We start from the raw sequence: 20,287 nt of genomic DNA on the forward strand, positions 1-20,287 counted from the left end.
GACCAAGGGAATCATCTTGAATGTGGGACAGCTGCAGGCATCCATTTTGGGAGGTATAAGGTAGACGAAAGCTTCCCTGGTAAGCAATAGGAGGCAGTAGCCTTGATGGCAAAAGGGATAATAAAGGTTTCAGCATTCCCTCAATTTCCTTATGATTGAGAAAATAGCACCTAATAAATACAGGGGACAAGAATGATGACTATGATTTTAAAAAGAGCACTTTGGCATGGCTATTAGTTTATAGAGGGGAAAGGCTCTCTACAAAGTTACAAACTTTTCTTGGTTCAATGCTTTTCTACCTTTTCTATTTGTAGATACACGATATTTGCTTCTGAGCTATCTCCTTGCCTATGTCATAAGCTGTTTCACTAAGATGGATCACAGAGGTGTTAACAACGAGCTGAATCTGAAACTGAGCTCATTCATTTGTGAAGAAGAAACTGGGAAAGAAATGCAGAAAGCCACACAAGAGAATACAGAGACACAGAGCCAAAGCCTAAAGAAGGGTGAAGTTCAGGATTTGGAGCCTCCTGGGACTCCTGTCCAGGTTGTATGTGAGGTGGATACCTCTCAGAAGAGAGACAAGGGAAGTCCTGATCTGATTCCACACACTCCAAAGTCAGATCCTTCCACATTTCCTATGACACCACCACGACCAGACAACAAAAGAAAGCTGCTGTTGTGTGATAACTTGTCTACTCCCAGAAAACAGAGGAACAAGCTAGCATTTTATGCAAGAGAAAATGTTCCTTCCTCAAGCTCTAAATATTTGAAGATCACAACTACTCCACTCAACAATGAGGTAAACTCAATGGATTTGGTGAATATAAATCCATTTACCCCACAGTCCTTCAGAAAACGATTGCTTCAATCAACAAGCAAGAGGAAATACTGTAATCCTGAAGAAATTGAAGCAGAGAAAGACAAAAAAGAAAGGCTGCTTCCAATGAAAAGTATCCTACAACAAATCAACATGGCTTCTCGGTATGAAACAGAATTTTTTGAAATAGAAAAAATTGGAGTTGGGGCATTTGGTACAGTCTACAAGTGCATTAAGAAGTTGGATGGATGTGTTTATGCAATCAAGTGCTCCAAGAAAACTTTTTCAGATGTATCAAGTGAAAATTTGGATTTGCATGAAGTTTATGCTCATGCTGTTCTTGGGCATCACCCCAATGTTGTACGTTACTATTCCTCATGGACAGAAGGTGATTATGTAATCATTCAAAATGAATACTGCAATGGTGGGAGCTTGCAGGTTGCTATATCTCAAAACACTAAATCTGGTAATCGTTTCCAAGAATCAAACCTCAAAGACATACTCCATCAGATTTCTCTGGGGCTCAAGTACATCCACAGTGCTGGCATGGTGCACCTTGATATAAAGCCTAGTAACATCTTCATTTGTCATAACATGCAAAATGTTTCATTTGAAGGACCAGAAGAGGTTGAAAATGAAGATGATTGGTTTCTCTCTGCCAGTGTGATATATAAAATTGGTGACTTGGGCCATGTGACCTCAATAAGGAAACCCAAAGTAGAAGAAGGAGATAGTTGCTTTCTGGCTAATGAGATTTTACAAGAGAATTATGAACACCTTCCCAAAGCAGATATATTTGCTTTAGGATTAACAATTGCAGCAGCTGCTGGAGCATCATTACCTGCTGCTGGTGATGAGTGGTATCACATCCGCAAGGGTAACATTCCCTACATTCCTCAGGAACTCTCAGATGATTTTTGCAATTTGCTAAAGAAAATGATTCACACTGACCCACAAGAGAGACCCTCTGCCACAGCTCTCTCCAGAAGTCAAGTTCTCTGGCCATTATTTGCTGAAACAGCGGAGCTCCAGCAGCAGCTCAACTTGGAAAAGTCTAAGATAGCCACACTAGAAAAGAAACTCAGAGAAGCACGGCAGACACAGTTCCCCCAAGATGATTCTGAGGACTGGGGATCGCAAAAGAACAAGAAGCAGAAAACATCTACTGGGGAGGAGGACTTTACTGGTGAGGAATCTTTCGCATAAGAATTCATTTCACATTAGTCTTTTGCTGAACACATGCCTTTCAGAAATAGATACTGACCTCTTACAAAATAAAAATATCAACTTGCTTTCACAAAAGTTTTGAAAATCCAAATTTAACATCTACATCAAAATTCCTAATGCTACTAAGGCTTCTTATAGCAATGATTCCAAGAAGAATAATGAGTAGCCATTTCTTTTTCATTTTTTTTGGCATCCAATGACAACATTTCATTTTCACATTTCCTATAAGTAATGAGAAATAATGGTCCTCTGCTCTGAACTGAAAGAAGTAAAGGAAAACACCCTTTGGTTTGGCCTATGGACTAGGAAGTGGACATTGAATTCGTCACTAAGGAACTCACAACTCTTCCTATATATGCAAAAGAACAAAATTTGTATTTGAGTTGAAGTAACAGCTTGCAAGAAAATGTGCTTGGATTTCAACAGTGCTTCAGAGATTTTATGGCACTATTCATAAAAGAATTCTCAGCCTCTTTGAGCAAGTGTTTCTACTAATGTGTTTTCTAAGAGGAGGCAATCTCTTTATCTATTCTGTTTGTTAAATAAATTACTCCATTATCATTTCAAGTGGTTAGAAATAAGACTATATATAACATGAATGTTCCTAAGCTGGTTAGTAACTTGTGAAAGAAAAGCACTGGGGGTAAAGGGGGTCAAGAGAAATTTGATGTGATTGTTTTTTTCTGAATCTATTTGTCTGAAGCCTCTTCTGGCTGATTCTAATTAGTTTGAAATTTCTAGATATTATCAGTTGTTCTTAATGTTAGCAGCATTTTGCTTAGTTTTCTGTGATTTAGCATATTTCATTTAAACAATTTTCTCTATGATATTTTCAAGGGAAATATTTATAAATAAAGGTTTTCATGTTGTTCAAAACCAAAAAAGAAAACTATTTTCTGTGCCTCAAATACAAGAAATTTTGGATCTTAGTCTATGTTTTATGTTATGATCTTAGTCTAAGCTTTATGTTCTGATGATGTCTCTCCTTTGATTTTAAAAAATGTAAGAGACAACTGGGTGCCTGTGAGCTGGGCCTGTAGCCCTAGTTATGAGGATGAGATATAATTTTCGATAGCGGTCAGCTAGGGCAAGAATGTCTATGAGACTCTTACCTCCAATTAACTGCCAAAAAGCCAGAAGAAGAGCTGTGGCTCAAGTGGTAGAGCACTAGCCTTGAGGGAAAAGGCTTAGGGACAGTGCCCAGACCCTGAGTTCAAGCCTCAGCATGACACTAAATAAATAAATGAATAAATAATCTAAGAGAGAACTGAGGAGATAGAAACACATCCTTACATAAAATCAGTTTTCTGATTATAAAAGTAGCTTAATTTTACTTAAGAAAAATTTGGAAATATAGAAAAGGGGAAAAGGGTTCAGCTATAATCTCTCCAGTTTCCACTGTAAAACCTTTTAGGCATTTAGTTTTTATATATACACACAGATATGGATGGTTATTTTAAACATCCTTTATATGGAATTTTATACAATGTTTAAATCTTTTTTTTGTGTGCTGGTCTTGGGGCTTTAACTCAGAGATTGGGTGCTGCCCTTGAGCTCTTTTGCTCTAGTGCTCTACCATTTGAGCCACAGCTCCACTTCTTCCTTTACGGTAGTTCATTGGGGATAAAGCATCTCACAGGCTTTCCTGCCTGGACTGGCTTAAAACTGCAGTCTTCTGATCTCAGCCTCCTGAGTAGCTAAGATTACAGGTGTGAACTACTGGTATCCAGCTAAAACCATGATGCTTGACAACCCTCAGCTAATCTGAGTTTCACTAAGTGGATAAAAATCCTTGCCCTAAGAGAAAATTAGAGGGAGCTGGGCATGTATGTTTACAGTGTCTCTTTCACAGGATACTTCTATCTGGCAGATGGCCTAATACCTAGTTGACCAATCTGAAGTTAGGGATTCCCCACATAGGAAACTTGTTACTACTAGTAGGTACCCTTGTGGTTTTTCTCTGACCTGTGCCTAGATTGTGCTGGCTTGGCTATATAACCATTGCAGCCCCAATTATGTGTTCTCCTTAATCTGGGGGAAAATCTGGCCTGGAGTGACCTGTGGTTCTTTCAAATACAAATAACTGACAAATGCAATATTCTATGACAATAGGAAATTTTTGAAATGTTTTGTTGACAAACTAGGCAATAAGTCAGGAAGGCAGTCCTTTAAGCACTAGTTTTCAGACTCCTGGATCCCATAAGACAGCTATGAAAGAGTTAAATGGATAGTTGTACAGGTACAAGGGGGTAGGGAGGGTGAGGAGAACACAGAAATACAACTAAAAGTGTATAAAATTGTGTGTGGGCCACTTTATATTTGTGGGCAAATGTCTGAATGAATGCAATGAGAAAAGTAGGGGTATCTCCAAGTTCTTTTGCATGACTGGCTTGAATTCTTTGGGTGTGGTGTTCCACTTCCAGACAGCAACAAATGCTGTGTTATTTTCATTGCACACAGTTCTAATGATTGCTTTGTTTATATGATATGAAATGTCTCACATTTAAACAAATCACTTTTACTGGTCATTTGGGTTGTTTAAATTTTTTTTCTATCTTCAAATCTACCAGTCAAATATGAGAATTCTACGGAAGTAGACTAGAAGAAGGAGGTAGTGACTGACAGTGTCAAACTCAACAAAGGTGCAATAAATACTATAATGACTATATCCCTTGGATTCTAGTTAGAAAACTTCTACTTCATTAGAAATATAGGTCCCTGACTTAGTACACTGACTAGAGAATGGGGGAGGTAATATTAGACCCAGCAAATATGATTATACTCAGTTTGGCTGAAATGACAAAATGAAGCTCAAGTATTTGGCAGACAAAATATTGTATAAAAGGAGTCTTCTTTCTTGCTGGCTAATATTTGACTTCATAAGCTAAAGGGAATAATTTATTAAGGAGAAGTGGACCATGAACAAGGAAGATAGGCCCAGAAATCTAAGGAGGAGAGAACTGTGAAAAGAAAAGAAGGCAGGGTTGATATTGGACATAAAGATGGTTGTGACTCTTTCTGAGACTGGAGGAAAGAAAGTAAGGGTCAGTTTGCCTTAGATAGTTTTTAGGTAGTAAGAGTGGAAAGTTTGAGGTTAGTGTCAATAGTAAATTGGATTTTCACAATAAGGAAGGCAACTTTTAAGATTAAGTAACTGAGGGAATGAAGGTGAGATAATTAGAATTAATTATATAATTTGCATAACTTTATAATATTTTTCAAATAATGAGTTAACAAAACACAAAGTAAGCCATTTCACAGACTATGACTATATTTGGGGTGCCCAACGGTTACATGCATTGGGAGCAGAAATCCTCTTTGGTATCTATTTATTTGTAAAGATATAGAAACATCCATTGGATTTGATCAAGTAGACCTTGTGACTGCATAATTGTTTGCTTACATCAACTACTTTTTCATTTGCTTCCTTAAAGTAAGTCATGAAACAACTAATTAAAATCCAAGGCTCAGTGTTAGATAGTTTTCATTACTGTGACAAAATACCCGAGAACACCAAAGAAAAGAGGATTTATTTTGGTTCATGATTTCAGAGAATACAATACAGGGTTGACTGCCTCCACTGATTTTAGCCTGTGATGAAACAGAGCATAGTGTTTATGATTGAGCAGAGCAGCTTACTTTCTGGCAGGCAAAAGGAGAGTGAAATGAGAAGGGGCTAGAGCAAAGATGTATCTTCTAAGCATGTATGAATGTCAGAGGAACACACCCAATTCAATCTAATGCTCCTAAATAACATTTTCTTCTTGAATTTTAAAACAATAGTATCAAAGCTTTTGGAACTCTTATCTTGTATAGAAGGTAGATAGGGTTTGAATCATAGTTCTGATGATAGCTGTGTCATATTTACCAAAGTTTCTATCCTTTGCATGTATATCCTCAGTAAGTAAATATGGATGTTTTGAATATTAAGTGAAAGGATATTTAATACACAAAGCTGTATAGCATATAAGAGTTTATATACAATTTTCTCTAACAGTGAAACTCGAGTGATTGACATTAAATGTAACACTACCTGAATAATTATAAGAAAATATAGGCATATAAAATGTAATAATTAAATTTTCTTACCAGTGAACAAAAAACAAAGCTCATGTTATTCAAACTTAGTTTTCAAAATCACTATTCATTTGGCTCTTAAGAACATAGTGCTTAGTCTTGAGCTCAGTTCTATCTAGGGCAATTAGCTTCATTTATTATCTCCATGATTTAACCTATTAAGTGAGTCAGCTACAGATCAATTTATATATCTATATATATATTCCATTTAATATTCTCTCTATATATAATTTAATATACTCAAAGCATTAAAGGATAAATCAACTCTTCACTTATTATAGTAAATTTTATCTCTTGGCTCTCTCCATTTCATAAAAAAGAAAACATCTTTAATTTCTAAAGAGAAAATGTAACTAACAACACATTAATTTGATTTTAGCAGCTAAAATTTCACTTGAATGTACCGCAATTTCCTGATAATTAAAAGCCTTTTGGTGGAGCTGGGCTACCATGCTTTTTCTTCTGATTGATCATCTTCCTATGCTGTAATCATATTTTGAGGATCAGTTTGTAGCTAAGAGACATTGTTTGGTTGATATGATAAAATTACAGTGTGAGTATAGCAAACGAACTTTTCTTTATAAACGCTATCATAAATGAATATTCTAGTTATTGGGTTTGGATAACTTGAATGTATCCTGTAATTTCCAGAACTTGAAATCAATTAAATATGTTTGTATTTAATTAAATAGGTGCAAAAATAAAACGTAGGAAAATAATTTGGATTTTAATTTTATATTAGTTATATATAATATATAATTTAATATAATATAATAATTTAATACACTATAATACAATTTAGTTTTTAGTATTGTATTAGTTATTGATTGCTATATAACAAATTACCCCAAGTTTAATGCCATATACAAAATTTCATCAAAGTTTGTGTAGGGTAGAAAATCTGAGTATTTTTAGTTATTTCCTAATTGTTCTATGATCTCTTGCAAAGCTATCCTCAAGTAGTCTTCTAAAGGTGAGAGTCCATCTGAAGTTTTCAGAGGATCCACTTCCAAAATCACCAATGTTATTATTGGTAGGCAGAATACTGGCCCCTACAGACATCTATTGTGTAGTCACTGGAACATGTGAATGTGTTATATAGCAAAGAAGGACTAAAGTTCCAGAGGAAATTACGTGTGATAATCAACTGACTTTAAAATAAGGAGTTTACCCCTTATTATTAGGGCACTTCCATTGTCATCCCAATGTCATTAAAGGTGGAAGCTGGAGGCAAAAGACTCAGTGTGAGATTAATGCACAAGTGAGGGCCTCTGTTCTAAACTTGCAATAAGCTGGAGGGCTACCCTTAGTTTCCTTGCAATGCAGAAAGACTTCTGCTTGATTAATTGGAGTAAACACTTGAGAATGGACAGAATGTGGCTAATAGGAGGGTTGAATTCCAGGAGCTAGAAATCAGAAGCTCCCTACCACAAGTACTGATATAAGATTCAGAGTGTTTCATTTGTTCTTAAAGACAAGAGGACTGGCAAACTCTTGTAACTTTTTGATTTTTTTCCTAGTTCTAATTTTTAAATAGGTATTTTAAATGCACATTTATGTGGATGTCTACACAAATGAAAAGAAAGTACACAAAATATTAAACACAATGATCTCTGACCTAGAGAAATTTACTCAATTCTGACATAGGATGAATACATTGCATGAATTCACTCATATGTGGAACCTAACATATTTGAGCTCATAGAAGTTGAAAGCAGAATGGTGGTTATCAGAGTCTGGGGAGACTAGGAAGAAAGAAAAGATAGAAAGAGATTGATCAATGAATACTAAGTTATAATTACATAAGAGAAGTTCTTTGTGTGCTTTAGATAGCAATCAGGTACTGTGTACTTGATCAAGTTGAAAGAAAGGATTTTTGTAAGGTTTCACCACAAAGAAGTGATGTTAATGGTAATTTGTATGGTAATTGACTTTGTCTGATCATTACACAATGTAATAATGTACAGAAAAGATACATTGTATTCCAGAAAATTTATACAATTATTATGTTAACTTACATCTTTAAAAACAACCAGACATAATTTATTTAAAAATTTTATTTGTGAAGTTTTGCAATGAGCATGAATTATATAAATATAAAAAAATAAAATACATTTTTTGTTAGTCATCAGGTTTGAATTCAGGGCTAAAAAGTCCTGTCCCTGAGCTATTTTGCTCATGGCAGTACTCTACCACCTCACACACAATTCCACTTTAAGCTTTTTTGTGCTTAATTGGGTATAAGAGTCTCATGGATTTTCCTGCCACGGCTGGCATTGAACCTCTGTCTTCAGATCTAGGATGATAAGCATGAGCCACTAGAGGTTGGCTGAAATTAAATTAACTTTTAAAATCTACTTTAAAAATAAAAAACCCCAATATCCCACATATATAAATGTTTTATGCTATTTTAGTATAGGTAAAGCTTTTACAATTTTGGCAATAAAAATACAGATGATTTACATACAGCATTTCTATATATACATGTATTTGTATATATCTGTACTAATACAGATATATACATATATCTATATACATATATATGTATATACCTGTATGTATACAGAGAAAGTTGATCATAAATTTTATTAGAAAATATTTACTTAATGTGAGTTAAAATTAGAATCTGTAGAATTTTTTCCTAAGCTATTATGAGAAAAGCAACACTAAATAGCTTATAATTTAAAAAACCAAGCTTTAAATATTATGTACAAATGCCTCCTATGTTTCTAAAACTTTCAATTATTTTTAATGGAATTTATTATGACTCAGGGCATATCAATATTTAGACATGTGAAACAATTCCCAACTAGGAGAAGTTCTGATTCATTATGAGTAAGAGAATTAACTGTGTAGAATACTGAAAATGATTATTTTTCTCAAAGTTGAGACCCCAATTTTACTGGCCAGAGAAATAGTGATCAAATATACATAATGCTATCTGCTATTGCTTTTTACAGATGCATATATCTTTAATTTCCCTTCATTTCTGTTATTTCTCTTGTAACATTATGTGAGATGTAATAATGTGAAAATAAAACAATGCTATTCAATAATAATCATGAAAAACTTGAATAAAAGGATAGTTTAAGATATAATTTTATGCATACCATGAGAGATGATGTAGGATTATTCCTTTTAAAATAATTTAAAATATCTATTTAAACTTAAGATTAGTATAGTATTTATGTTTCTTTATTGCTACTTTTTTGTTAGTTTTAATCTTTACAAATTAAAATGGCTTTAAAATGCATCCAATGAATCTCTCCTGAAAAATATTACTTTATACACACGTACATTCATGTTAACAAAACGTATATTTTGGCCACTGAATATATTTTGGTGTGTTTCATGATGATTGGACATTGCACTATGGTTTTATATGTAACCTATGCTACCTTGAATCTGCATAATTACTGGTTAAAAATGGTTAGAAATCAAATAGTAACTAATCCTATTGCTTACATGTTTAGTGGAACCTATTATTTTACTTGTGATGTTTTTCTTATATACTGTCTGTTTTGTCAAGCAGTCTGACGAAACACAATAGACAAGAAAATGCTGGTTGATGAGAATTGGTAAATAATAAAATCAGTAATGTGCAGTTATCTGTTTTTCTTTGACAATTGGTATATTCTTAGTGGGAGCAGTAAAGGGCATTACACTGGCATCACAGGTATTCTACCACTGCAGTCATTCCCCCAGCCCTTTTTAGCTCTGGCTATTTTTGAGATAGCTCAGGGCAGCCTCTACAGTTATCTTCTTCTTGACATTGTCCACTATAGGTGGGCTAAAAGAAATGTGTCACTGTTCTCAGCTTTTAGTAGAGATGGGACACCATAAACTATACTCTTACTGGCCTTGAATTTTGATCTTCCTGATTTTAACTTCCCTAGTTGCTATGATTACAGGTATAAGCCATAGATTCTTGACCTTGTTGTTTTAATGATTGAATGATCTGAAGAATAATGTCTTTTAATAATAAATCCTGTGTGTTTTCACTTACAAAAAAAATGCAACCTGCCCTAAATGAGCAGTACATGAACTAACTGGGCTGTTGGCCAGCTACCAAAAAATAGAACATCTGGATGTCTGTTGCTAAGTAAAACGCATTCCCAGAAGATCAATCTGCAATGGAAGATTCAGATTCCATTTATTTAACACCAAAATAAAGTGAGAACAAATCTGGCATACCTTTTGTTTTTATAATATGTGTGAAGAAACTATTTAGGTATTTTGAAAATATCCAAACTGAATTTTGTTGCTTGTTAGGCATCAGAGGCATATTAATTTCCACATAACTATTTAAAGAAATTTATCACGTTATTTCTTTGAAAGATTGTTTGATACCAAAACAGTGTCAATTCATACATATATGAATTATTTAATATAAACATTTTTATCTTGTATAGTTTTCATATTCTTTCTTTTGTTATTAGGTGAAATCCTAAGACTACAAAAAGATACATAATATTATTGTTACTATGTACTTGTTGTATACGTTAGGGATGTTCATTGTGATATTTCCATACATGCATATGTCTTTTATTGAGCACATTCAATCAGATTTTATGTACTCCTACCATCCTTTTTGGTCTTTAGAAGTTACTGTTCTACACCCAAGACTATGGTTTCAGTTACTATATGTGAGAGATAATATAGGGCGCCTGTATTTCTGGGTCTGTATATTTTATTCACTTAATTTAACTGCAATCAGTTCCATTCATTTTGCTCCAAATGATGTGATTTTATTCACTCAAGCCTGCTGCTCTACTACATGTGTTATGTCTTCACTTCTAGCTTTTTTTTCCTGGTTAATTGGAGATGAGAGTCTTGAGTATTCATCTGCAGGGCAGGTTCTGAACTTCAATTCTCAGATCTCAGCCTCTCAAATAGCTAGGACTGTCAGCTAGAGTATCTAGGATTATATATTCAAACCTCTGGTACCTGGTGGGAGCACTAGCCTTGAGGGTAAAAGCTGTGTCAGAGGATAAGGTCATAAGTTTAAAATACAGTAAAGCTGGGCACTGGTGGCTCATGCTTATAATCTTAGCTATTCAGGAGGTTGAGTTGTGAGGATAATGGTTCAAAGCCAGCCCAAGCCGGAAAGTCCTTGAGACTCTCCAATTAAAGACCAGAAAACAGGAAGTCGTACTGTGGCACAAGTAGTAGAGCACTAGCTTTGAGCTGAAGAGCTCAGGGACAGTGCCTAGGCCCAGAGTTCAAGCAGAATGACCGACCCCCTCCCCCCTCACCAAAGGAAAAAAAAGATCCCGTACAGGCAAAAAGTGTTAGGTATGGACCAAATATTGGAGGCACTATAGAGCTTAATATTTATTATTTATTTTTCATAGTCATTTGGTTCATATTTATATTGTTGGCTATGCGCCACGCAGTAAGCCAGAGTGAAAGGATACACACTATTTTTTAAAATTTATTTTAATTTTTTAAACTGGCAAGGTGACATACAGAGGGGTTTCAGTTACATAAGTAAGGTAATGAGTACATTTCTTGTCAACCTTGTTACCCTTCCCTCGATTTTTCTCCTTCTTTCCCTCCCCCACAAGTTGTACAGATCATTTCCAACATATTGCCTGGTGTATATTGCTGTTGCTTTGGTTCTCCCCTTGTCCTTTGTCTTACTATCCTGTTGTTCTCCTTACCTGCCCTAATTCAAATAAACATGTACAATACCAGGGTAACAAAATCAAATACAGTAGCACCACTATTTTTAAAATTGTCTTTTTTTAAATTTAATTTTAATTTCAGTGTGATGTACAGAGGAGTTACAGTTACATATGCAAGGTAAGGTAGTGAGTACATTTCTTGTAAGACTCGTTACCCCTCCCTCATTTTTCTCCCACTTCTTCCCCATCCCTCCACAAAGTTGTACAGTTCATACCCAACATACTGTCTTTTGAGTATTGCTGTTGTACTGGTTCCCCCTTTGTCCTTTTTCTCACCATTTTGTTGCTCCCCTTCACTTCCCTAATTCAGATAAATGTATATACAATACTTAGGGTACAAAAATCAAATACAGTGACAACAGGGGATATACAATAGGGGAAGAACATACGAAAGAAACAAGAAATGACATGGTACATTAAAAACAACAAAATAAAACCTCTTTTGTCTATGTCTTGGAGTTCATTTCTCTTATAATCAGCTTATAAGGTCATATGTACATAGCTATTGAGATATTCTGCTCATCTGCTAGGACTATCCTAGACATATACTAATTATTACAAATAAGGGCAACTATGGAGCCTATATTTCTTTGAGTCAGGCTAACTTCACTTAATAGGATTTTTTCCAGGTCTCTCCATTTCCTTTTGAATGGAACAATGTCATTCTTTCTGATGGAAGCATAGAATTCCATTGTGTATATATACCACATTTTCTTGATCCACTAATCTACTGGGGGGGCATGGAGAGTGATTCCATACCTCAGCTATGATGAATAATTCTGCAAAGAACGTAATTGTACTAGTAACTTTAATGTGGCCTTGTTTATGATTATTTGTATAAATGCCCAGGAATGGGATTGCTGAGTCATAGAGGAACTCTATGTTTAGTCTTTTGAGGAACCTCCATACTTATTTCCACAGTGGTTTTACAAGTTTATATACAAGTGTATCAGCATTCCCTTTGGGCCACATCCCTGACAGCAGCTACCAAATGGATTCATTCCAGGGATGCATAGCTGGTTCAGTATACCCAAGTCAATGTAATTCAACACATCACTAGGAGACAAGAACCACACGATCATCTCAATAGAGGCAGAAAAAGCATTTGACAAGAACCAACACCCCTTTATGTTGAAAACTCTGGAGAAACTAGGAATCCATGGAACATTGCTCAGTATAATAAATGCTCTAAATGACAAACTTACAGCTAGCATTATATTTAATGGAGAAAAGTTAAAACCATATCATCTTAAATCAGGAATTAGATAAGGATGTCCTCTCTCTCCACTATTCTTAAATATAGTATTGGAATTCCTAGCTAGAGAAATAAAGCAAGACACAAGCATAAAGGGGATTCAAATAAGAAAAGCATAAATACAACATTCCCTCTTTGCAGATAACACGAACCTGTCTTTAAAGAACCCCATGGACTCCTCTCCCAAGTTACTTGAGCTGATCTGGAATTTTGGCAAAGTCGCAGGGTATAAAGTTAACCCACAAAAACCAGTACCTTTTTTGTATGTCAACAATGAGAAGAGTGAGGCTGAAATCAGGAAAGCAACTCCTTTTGTAATAGCCCCACAAAAATAAGATACCTAGGAATTACCCAAATATGTGAAGGACCTCTATGATGACAACTTTAAAACTCTGAAAAAGGAAATTAAAGCAGATTTAAGGAAATGTAAAAACCTCCCACGCTCCCTGGATTGGGAGGATTAACATTGTGAAAATGGCAATATTGCCAAAAGCTATCTACAAATTCAATGCAATACTCATCAATATCTTGATAACCTAAGTTTTAATCTTACCTCTTCCACTTTCTTAGCTGTGTGAATTTGGGCACTCAGTGTCCACATTTTGTCACCCGTAGCAGAAGAATATTTGTGAATACCTTATATGGTTTGTGGGAGTATTAAAGTGGAAGAATGTAAAGCATTTAGAGCAAATAATGCCTCACTTGTAGTACTATACAACTGCTTAGTGTTATAATTGTTGTGTGCAGGACCTGTGTCTCCAGAAGTATGCTATGCTAGGTAAATGGGATTGCACCAAATTTAAAAGTTTCTGCATGGCAAAGGACATAGCTAACAAATAATGAGAAAGCACAGAGAATGGGATAAAATTTTTAGAAGCTATGCATCAAACAAGTGACTGATATCCAAAATATATTTAGAGTTCAAAAAATTAATCCCCCCAAAATAACCCCCCAAAAAACAATTAATAAATAATAAGAATGGCCAATAAACCTGTTGAAGAAATGTTCAATATCTCTTGTCATAATGCAAATCAAAGTAACATGGAGAGTCTACCTCATCACAGTTAGAATGGCCATTATCAAGAAAACCAACAGTAACAGATGTTTGTGGGGATGTGACCAAGAGAAAATTCTATTGAACTGTTGGTGTTCAACCACTCTGGAAAGCATTATATAGTTTCCTCAGAGGACTAAACATAAAGCTACCCTATGACCAGCAATTCCATTCCTGGGCATTTATCCAATAGACCACAAACCAGGCCACACTAAAGCTAACAGCATAACTATGTTTATTTCAGCATTGTTTACCATAGCCAAGATATGGACTCGGCACAGATACTTCTCCATGTATGAAGGGATCATGAACATGTAGTATATATACACAATAGAATTCTACTCATCCATCTGAAAAAACATATTGTACCATTCCTAAGGAATTGGAAAGACTTGGAAAAGATTAAAGTAAGCAAAGTAAGTGAGACCTAGAGAAGCATTGGTTACATGGTTTCCCTCATTTGTGGTAGTTAGAACATATCTATAAATCTACAAATAAGTACACTGGATGGTAAAAAATAGACTGGGACATGATAAATTATACAAGATTCTAGACATTCACACACAGTGAAACCAAAGGAAGATATTCTTAAGAGAAGAACACAAAGGGACAATACCTATGTGCTGAAATCCAGGAAACAGAAACAAGAGGTTGTTTTCTTTGTTGCTGTTTCTGATTTTTTCCCTTTGTCTTGTTTGTTAGTTTATGTCTTTGGGAGGGTAAGAAAGGTCATAGAAATGGAAGGACAATAGGTGAACAAATAATAAGTGTGATACTCTCTAGACACTATTTTAAAAATGAACTATGCAACATGTAGGTGAGGACAGGAAGTAAAAATTGGGACACAGTAAGAGAGGGGTGACATTATCCAAAAAGTAATATACTCTTTACCTTACTTATGTGACTATAACCTCTCTGTACATAACCTTTATAATGACAATTAAGAAATTTAAAAAAAATTGTGGGAAGTAGTGCTGTGGCTCAAGTAGTAGAGTGCTAGCTTTGAGATGAAGAGCTCAAGGGCAGTGTCCAGGCCCAGAGTTCAAGCCCCATGACTAACCAAAAAAATGTGTATGTGCTTAGCTACAGATACGTTCTATTTCAGAAGAATAGCTAACTGTCTATATAGTATTCTGTATAAAACATTGGAAGGACCAACCAACAGAAACTATCTCTTATAATGTGCCTTCATTCTGCTTCTTACTACTTGATCTGAAAGTGCATTCATTCGAGCCATTAATATGATACACAATAAGGAAAAGGTCTTTAAAAGGTCTCAAGAGCAAGTACAAGTTGTCAGGGAATTATTCTCTTACATTAATCATATTTTAAAGATGAGGATATTCATGTAAGTCAAACAATCATATTATTGTCAAATTTCTCAATGTAGGTATTATGGACATTTTTAGACATTTGAGGTGGTAAAATTATTTCTTTTAGGGGTCTGTCCTTTGCATTGAAGGGTGTTAATAGCTTTATGGTCTTCCCTCAGTACAAGCTTGTGGCACCATTAGCCACCAGTGATAAGAAACAAAGCATCTGTAAATACTGCTAAATATCCACCAAGCTGAGGCAAGGTATAAAATTAGACTATGTTAAAAACTACTCTCTTCGATCATAATCTTATAACTAGAAAAATGTGATTCAATTTCAAATCTATCTGATGATTTTCATTGTTATGTGATGTTAGAGTATGCCATAGATAATCCCTAGAAGGCAAGCAGAAGAAAAGGGTATGATCTATCTGAAGCCAGATCTGGATTCCAAATTTGAACTAGTTAATATTTTTATTGGTAAGCATCATAAAGGCTTCCTTTTCCTTACATTGATTAGCATCAATTAGTTGTAAAAGAGGGATATCATTTGGATATGTCCATGTATGCATGCAATGTACCGTGAACAGAGTAAATTTCTCTGTTATTCTTCCTCTTCCCTGTCTCTAAATCAATCTCAAAAATCTTTCTTATTCATTTTTATCACATGTACATAAAACATGTTGACTACATTCACACTCCTTCACCTTATCTATTCATCATTTGTCCCATTAGCTCCCATCTGTAGGAGATACCTGTTTTGCATTCTTGTGATTCATTTTTTTGTGTATGCTAACAATTTTAAAGTGTTTCACCACAGTATTTCACACATGCATGTAAAACAACTTAATCTGATTTAGCCCCTCAATTACTCTCATCTTCCCTATCATTTTTACTACTTTTCAAGAGCTTTTGGTGAGATTCCTTACCTATCTTCATTTAGAGATATACTGTGTCAGTTTTATGCTGCTAAAGGAAAAAGGACAAGTGTGAGGGCGCCAGATTCTTTTAGAAGTTAATGAAGTCAGGCACCGGTAGCTGACACCTGTAATCTTAACTACTAAGGAGGCTGAGATATGAGGATCACGGTTCAAATACAGCCCCTGAAAAATGTCCATGAGACTCTCATCTCCAATTAACAAAATGAAACCGGAAGAGGCACTGTGGCACTAGCCTTGAGCTGAACAGCACAGAGACAGCACTCAAGTCCAGAATTCAAGCCCCATGACTGACCATAAAAAAAGTAGAAAAAAAGTGAATGAAAACTTTCCTGAACTGCTGGGAAGATGGCTCAGTGGTAGAGTGCTTGCCTTGCATGCATGAGGCCCTGGGTTCGATTCCTCAGCACCACATAAGCAAAATGAAAAAAGCCACAAGTGGCGTTGTGGCTCAAGTGGTAGAGTGCCTTGAGCTGAAGAGCTGAGGGACAGCGCCCAGGCCCAGAGTTCAGGCCTCACGACCGGACCCAAAAAATAAAAATAAAAATAAAAATAAACTTTCCTGAACTGAGATCCATGTGTGCAAATGGTAGGAACAATTTCAGAACACCAAACTCTTTAGCATTTTAAAGAACTCCCAAAAGTGTTAGAAATAAATCTGCAGAGCTCTGACACATTCTAAGATACATGTATAAGCACAATGTGCTTTATGTTGACTCAGTAAAGTAAAGATAACAGAGGAAATTTATTTAAAAAGTGATAAGGTTGTGAGATTCTCCAGTTAATGTGCTTAGTTTCCAGAGAGGCTTATATTGTAAAGTCTCTTTCAGTCCTTGAGAAACACTAAAGCACAAAATTAAAACAAAAGGAAGCAAATTTGAGGTCCTGGAATGCTCCATCTAGGCATCTTCCACATGATTTACTGCTCACAGTGCAGGATACAAATAATGGCCATGCCAGCATGTGAAAGCTTAAAATACATTCTAATGAAGATCACATCGTGAACATTGCCAAGGCAGAATAAAATGCAATCAGGATTTAAATGTGGCTAAAATAATAGCTCCTTGGATTCAAGCACACTGATTAATGCCAGAGACACTTATGAAATGCTGTTGTCTGGTCATCAGTGTTATTTTTCTTGTGGAACACTTTGTACTAGAAGCAATAAAGGAAGACTAATAAACTAAGAGAATACCTTATTCTTAAAAATTAACTGTGGCTCAAAGTGCTTTAAAGATGATCTATGTTCCAAGATTGACAGGGTATCAATATAATTTATTTTGAAATAAATACTCCAAATATTTCTGGAATATTCATCACAGCTTTTCTTCCTTTCCTCAGGTCTGCATATAAGTATAAATTTTGTGCTTACTCTATATCCAACTTTTTTTTTCAATCCGAGGAGCCAAAATTAGTTTTAGAGATGCTACCCGAACCATTTAAAGAAGAAAATGTGCCTAAACCTTAAAAACATTGAAACAACTCACAAGCAGTCACCATTTGTATTTCATAAACATTTATGGACAAAGGTTGACTTGTTTAAAGGCTGAGTCACCGGAGTTGGTGGTGAATTTATGGTAAATCTCATCTATTATACTATCTAAACATCAAGATAATAATGAACACAAAAACAAAATCCATAGGGCTTATTCCTCATAGTTGAAAATTACATTCTGTTTTATTTGAGGATACAACAGTCAGAGAGTAGGTAGAAACTTCTTATATAAACATCTACTGGAATGATCAACTGTTAATAAGAGATAGATTAAATAAATAACATTATTCCCTCTTATTCTTTTCAAAGAAGACTTTACTGTAATTGATTTAATAAAATATTGATCATGATGAAATTTCAGCTGCTTCCCTACTAGCTTTAACTATATCATCTCTTACAATTATAGAGTACTAAGAGGAAAGGATTAGGGAAGGGTACTTATATCCTAGTCCTGTCTCTACTTCAGTTTCCATTTTTAGTTTGTTCCCATCATTTGTAGCCTAAAGTTTTATGTGGAATTTGTATGCAATAAACGGAATATTGTAGGAGTAAACCACTTTGTAGATGCTATTTATAAAAAAAAAAAAGATCTTAAAAATACTCTTTGGCCTGTTTTTGGTATAGTTGGAAAACTGGATTGGAAATCAAAAGACTTAGGTATTGGTACTTTCAGTGGTTAACTGTGTGACTATAAACACATATTTTAGGCTTTGTGTGACTCAGTTTCTTCCCTGGCAGTCTTAACCTCCCCAGCTATTGTATTCATGTTTAAATGAAGCATTGGATCAGATAAATTATCTTCCTGACACCTCCTCCTCCAGCATCTTACATTTCAATGATCTTGACTGTTAAGAGATTCAATACATAACCTAAAAAGAAAGTCAGAGAAGGGGCAGGATGGGAAGGATGGGTGACAATGTTGAAAGGGGTGACATTGATAAAGACTCATAGTATTCATAAAATGCTTTAGTAAATTGGAACTACCTTGTACAATTATTTAAAGATAATAAAAATATTAAAAAAAAGAGAGAGCTGGTCTTGGCCTTAGTGTTATCACCAATATTAGAGCTTAATAAATCTAAAAACATACTTATCATGACTATTATTATTACTAGAGTTTAAAAGAGATTTATTTGTAAATATTTGAAATACAAACTCTCACCATGATGCTCCCTGGTTAAAACTATGCTTAGCTGTTCAGATAGCATAAAAAATACCTTTAGAAAACTGCATTATATAAATGATCCAATGATAACCTTTGTATATTAGTTCCTAGGATTTGTTTTAAAGCAGGCAGGGATTCTTTAATTTAAATGCCCTTAGACATCACATTAAAATTTTTACATGCACAATAAGTTGTTCTAAACAGACAGAAACATATATTTTTAGACTTTTTGAATCTTCTTGCTCTGTACACCTTGTGAAACTGCACCTCTGTTAGCTAGAAGATGACAAACTGTCTATAAAAGACCAAGCCAGCGCTGCCCTTCTGAATATTCTGACCAAGAGATTTTCTGATGTACTGCTGAGTAATATTATCTATTCATTGGGAGTTCCCTTGCCCTCTTCATGCTATGAATGGCAGGACCACACCACATCTTGCACTTTGATGAAGTTCCTTTGCATGCTGACCTATCAACCAATATGAAATGTAATCTAATTTTGTGTGCAACTGGTATATTAGGACTAGAGAATTTCAAAAATTCTCATTGTGTAAGATAATAACTAATGACCTAAGCATTAAACTAAAGTAATTATTGAGTTCATATAACAATGAATCAGAAAGAATGACACCACCACATTTGTTAGGAAATGGAAAGACTTGGAAAAAAATTATATCAAGACAAGTAAGCCAGGCCCATAGGTCCCACGGTTTCCCTTACTTGCAATAACTAGTATATGTCTAGGACAAATAGAAAAGGTCAAAATCTATGTACATATGATCATATAGATGATGTTAAGTGAAATGAACCCAAGATAGGGGCAAAAGAGGTTTTATCTTTGTTGTTATTTTTAATGTACATATAATATACTATGTGATTATTTTGTTTCTTTTGTATGTTCTTCCCCCATGGTATAACCTATATTTTCACTGTATTTTATTCTGGCACCATGCATCTTGTATATACATTTTTCTAATTTGGGGAGGGGAAGGGAAATAACAAAATGCTGAAATAAGGATACAGGTTGATCCATTGTAACAATGAGATGTACGAGATACTATGTTGAAAATGAACTTTACAACTTCAATGGAGGGGGGGAGGGAGGACTTGGGGAGGTAAGGTAAGGGATGGTAGAGGAAAAACAAAGGAGGAGGTAACAACTCTCCAAAGAAATGTACTCATTACCTTACTCAAGTAACTCTACCCCTCTGTACAGTATATTTATAAAATTATATATATATTAAAATAAATAAATCTA

General features: G+C 34.9%; 1 protein-coding gene across 1 annotated transcript; it reads left to right on the plus strand.

The window, feature by feature from the left end:
* The first annotated feature begins 373 nt into the window (after positions 1-373).
* LOC122109945 (wee1-like protein kinase 2) lies at positions 374-2,026 on the plus strand. The gene has a single exon (XM_042682416.1). It carries the CDS (start codon positions 374-376, stop codon positions 2,024-2,026), a length of 1,653 nt encoding a protein of 550 aa, XP_042538350.1.
* The last annotated feature ends 18,261 nt before the right edge of the window (positions 2,027-20,287 follow it).

This window comes from Dipodomys spectabilis, unplaced genomic scaffold (assembly GCF_019054845.1).
Source record: "Dipodomys spectabilis isolate Male_0828 unplaced genomic scaffold, ASM1905484v1 ptg000071l, whole genome shotgun sequence".
Taxonomy (NCBI): Eukaryota; Metazoa; Chordata; class Mammalia; order Rodentia; family Heteromyidae; genus Dipodomys; species Dipodomys spectabilis.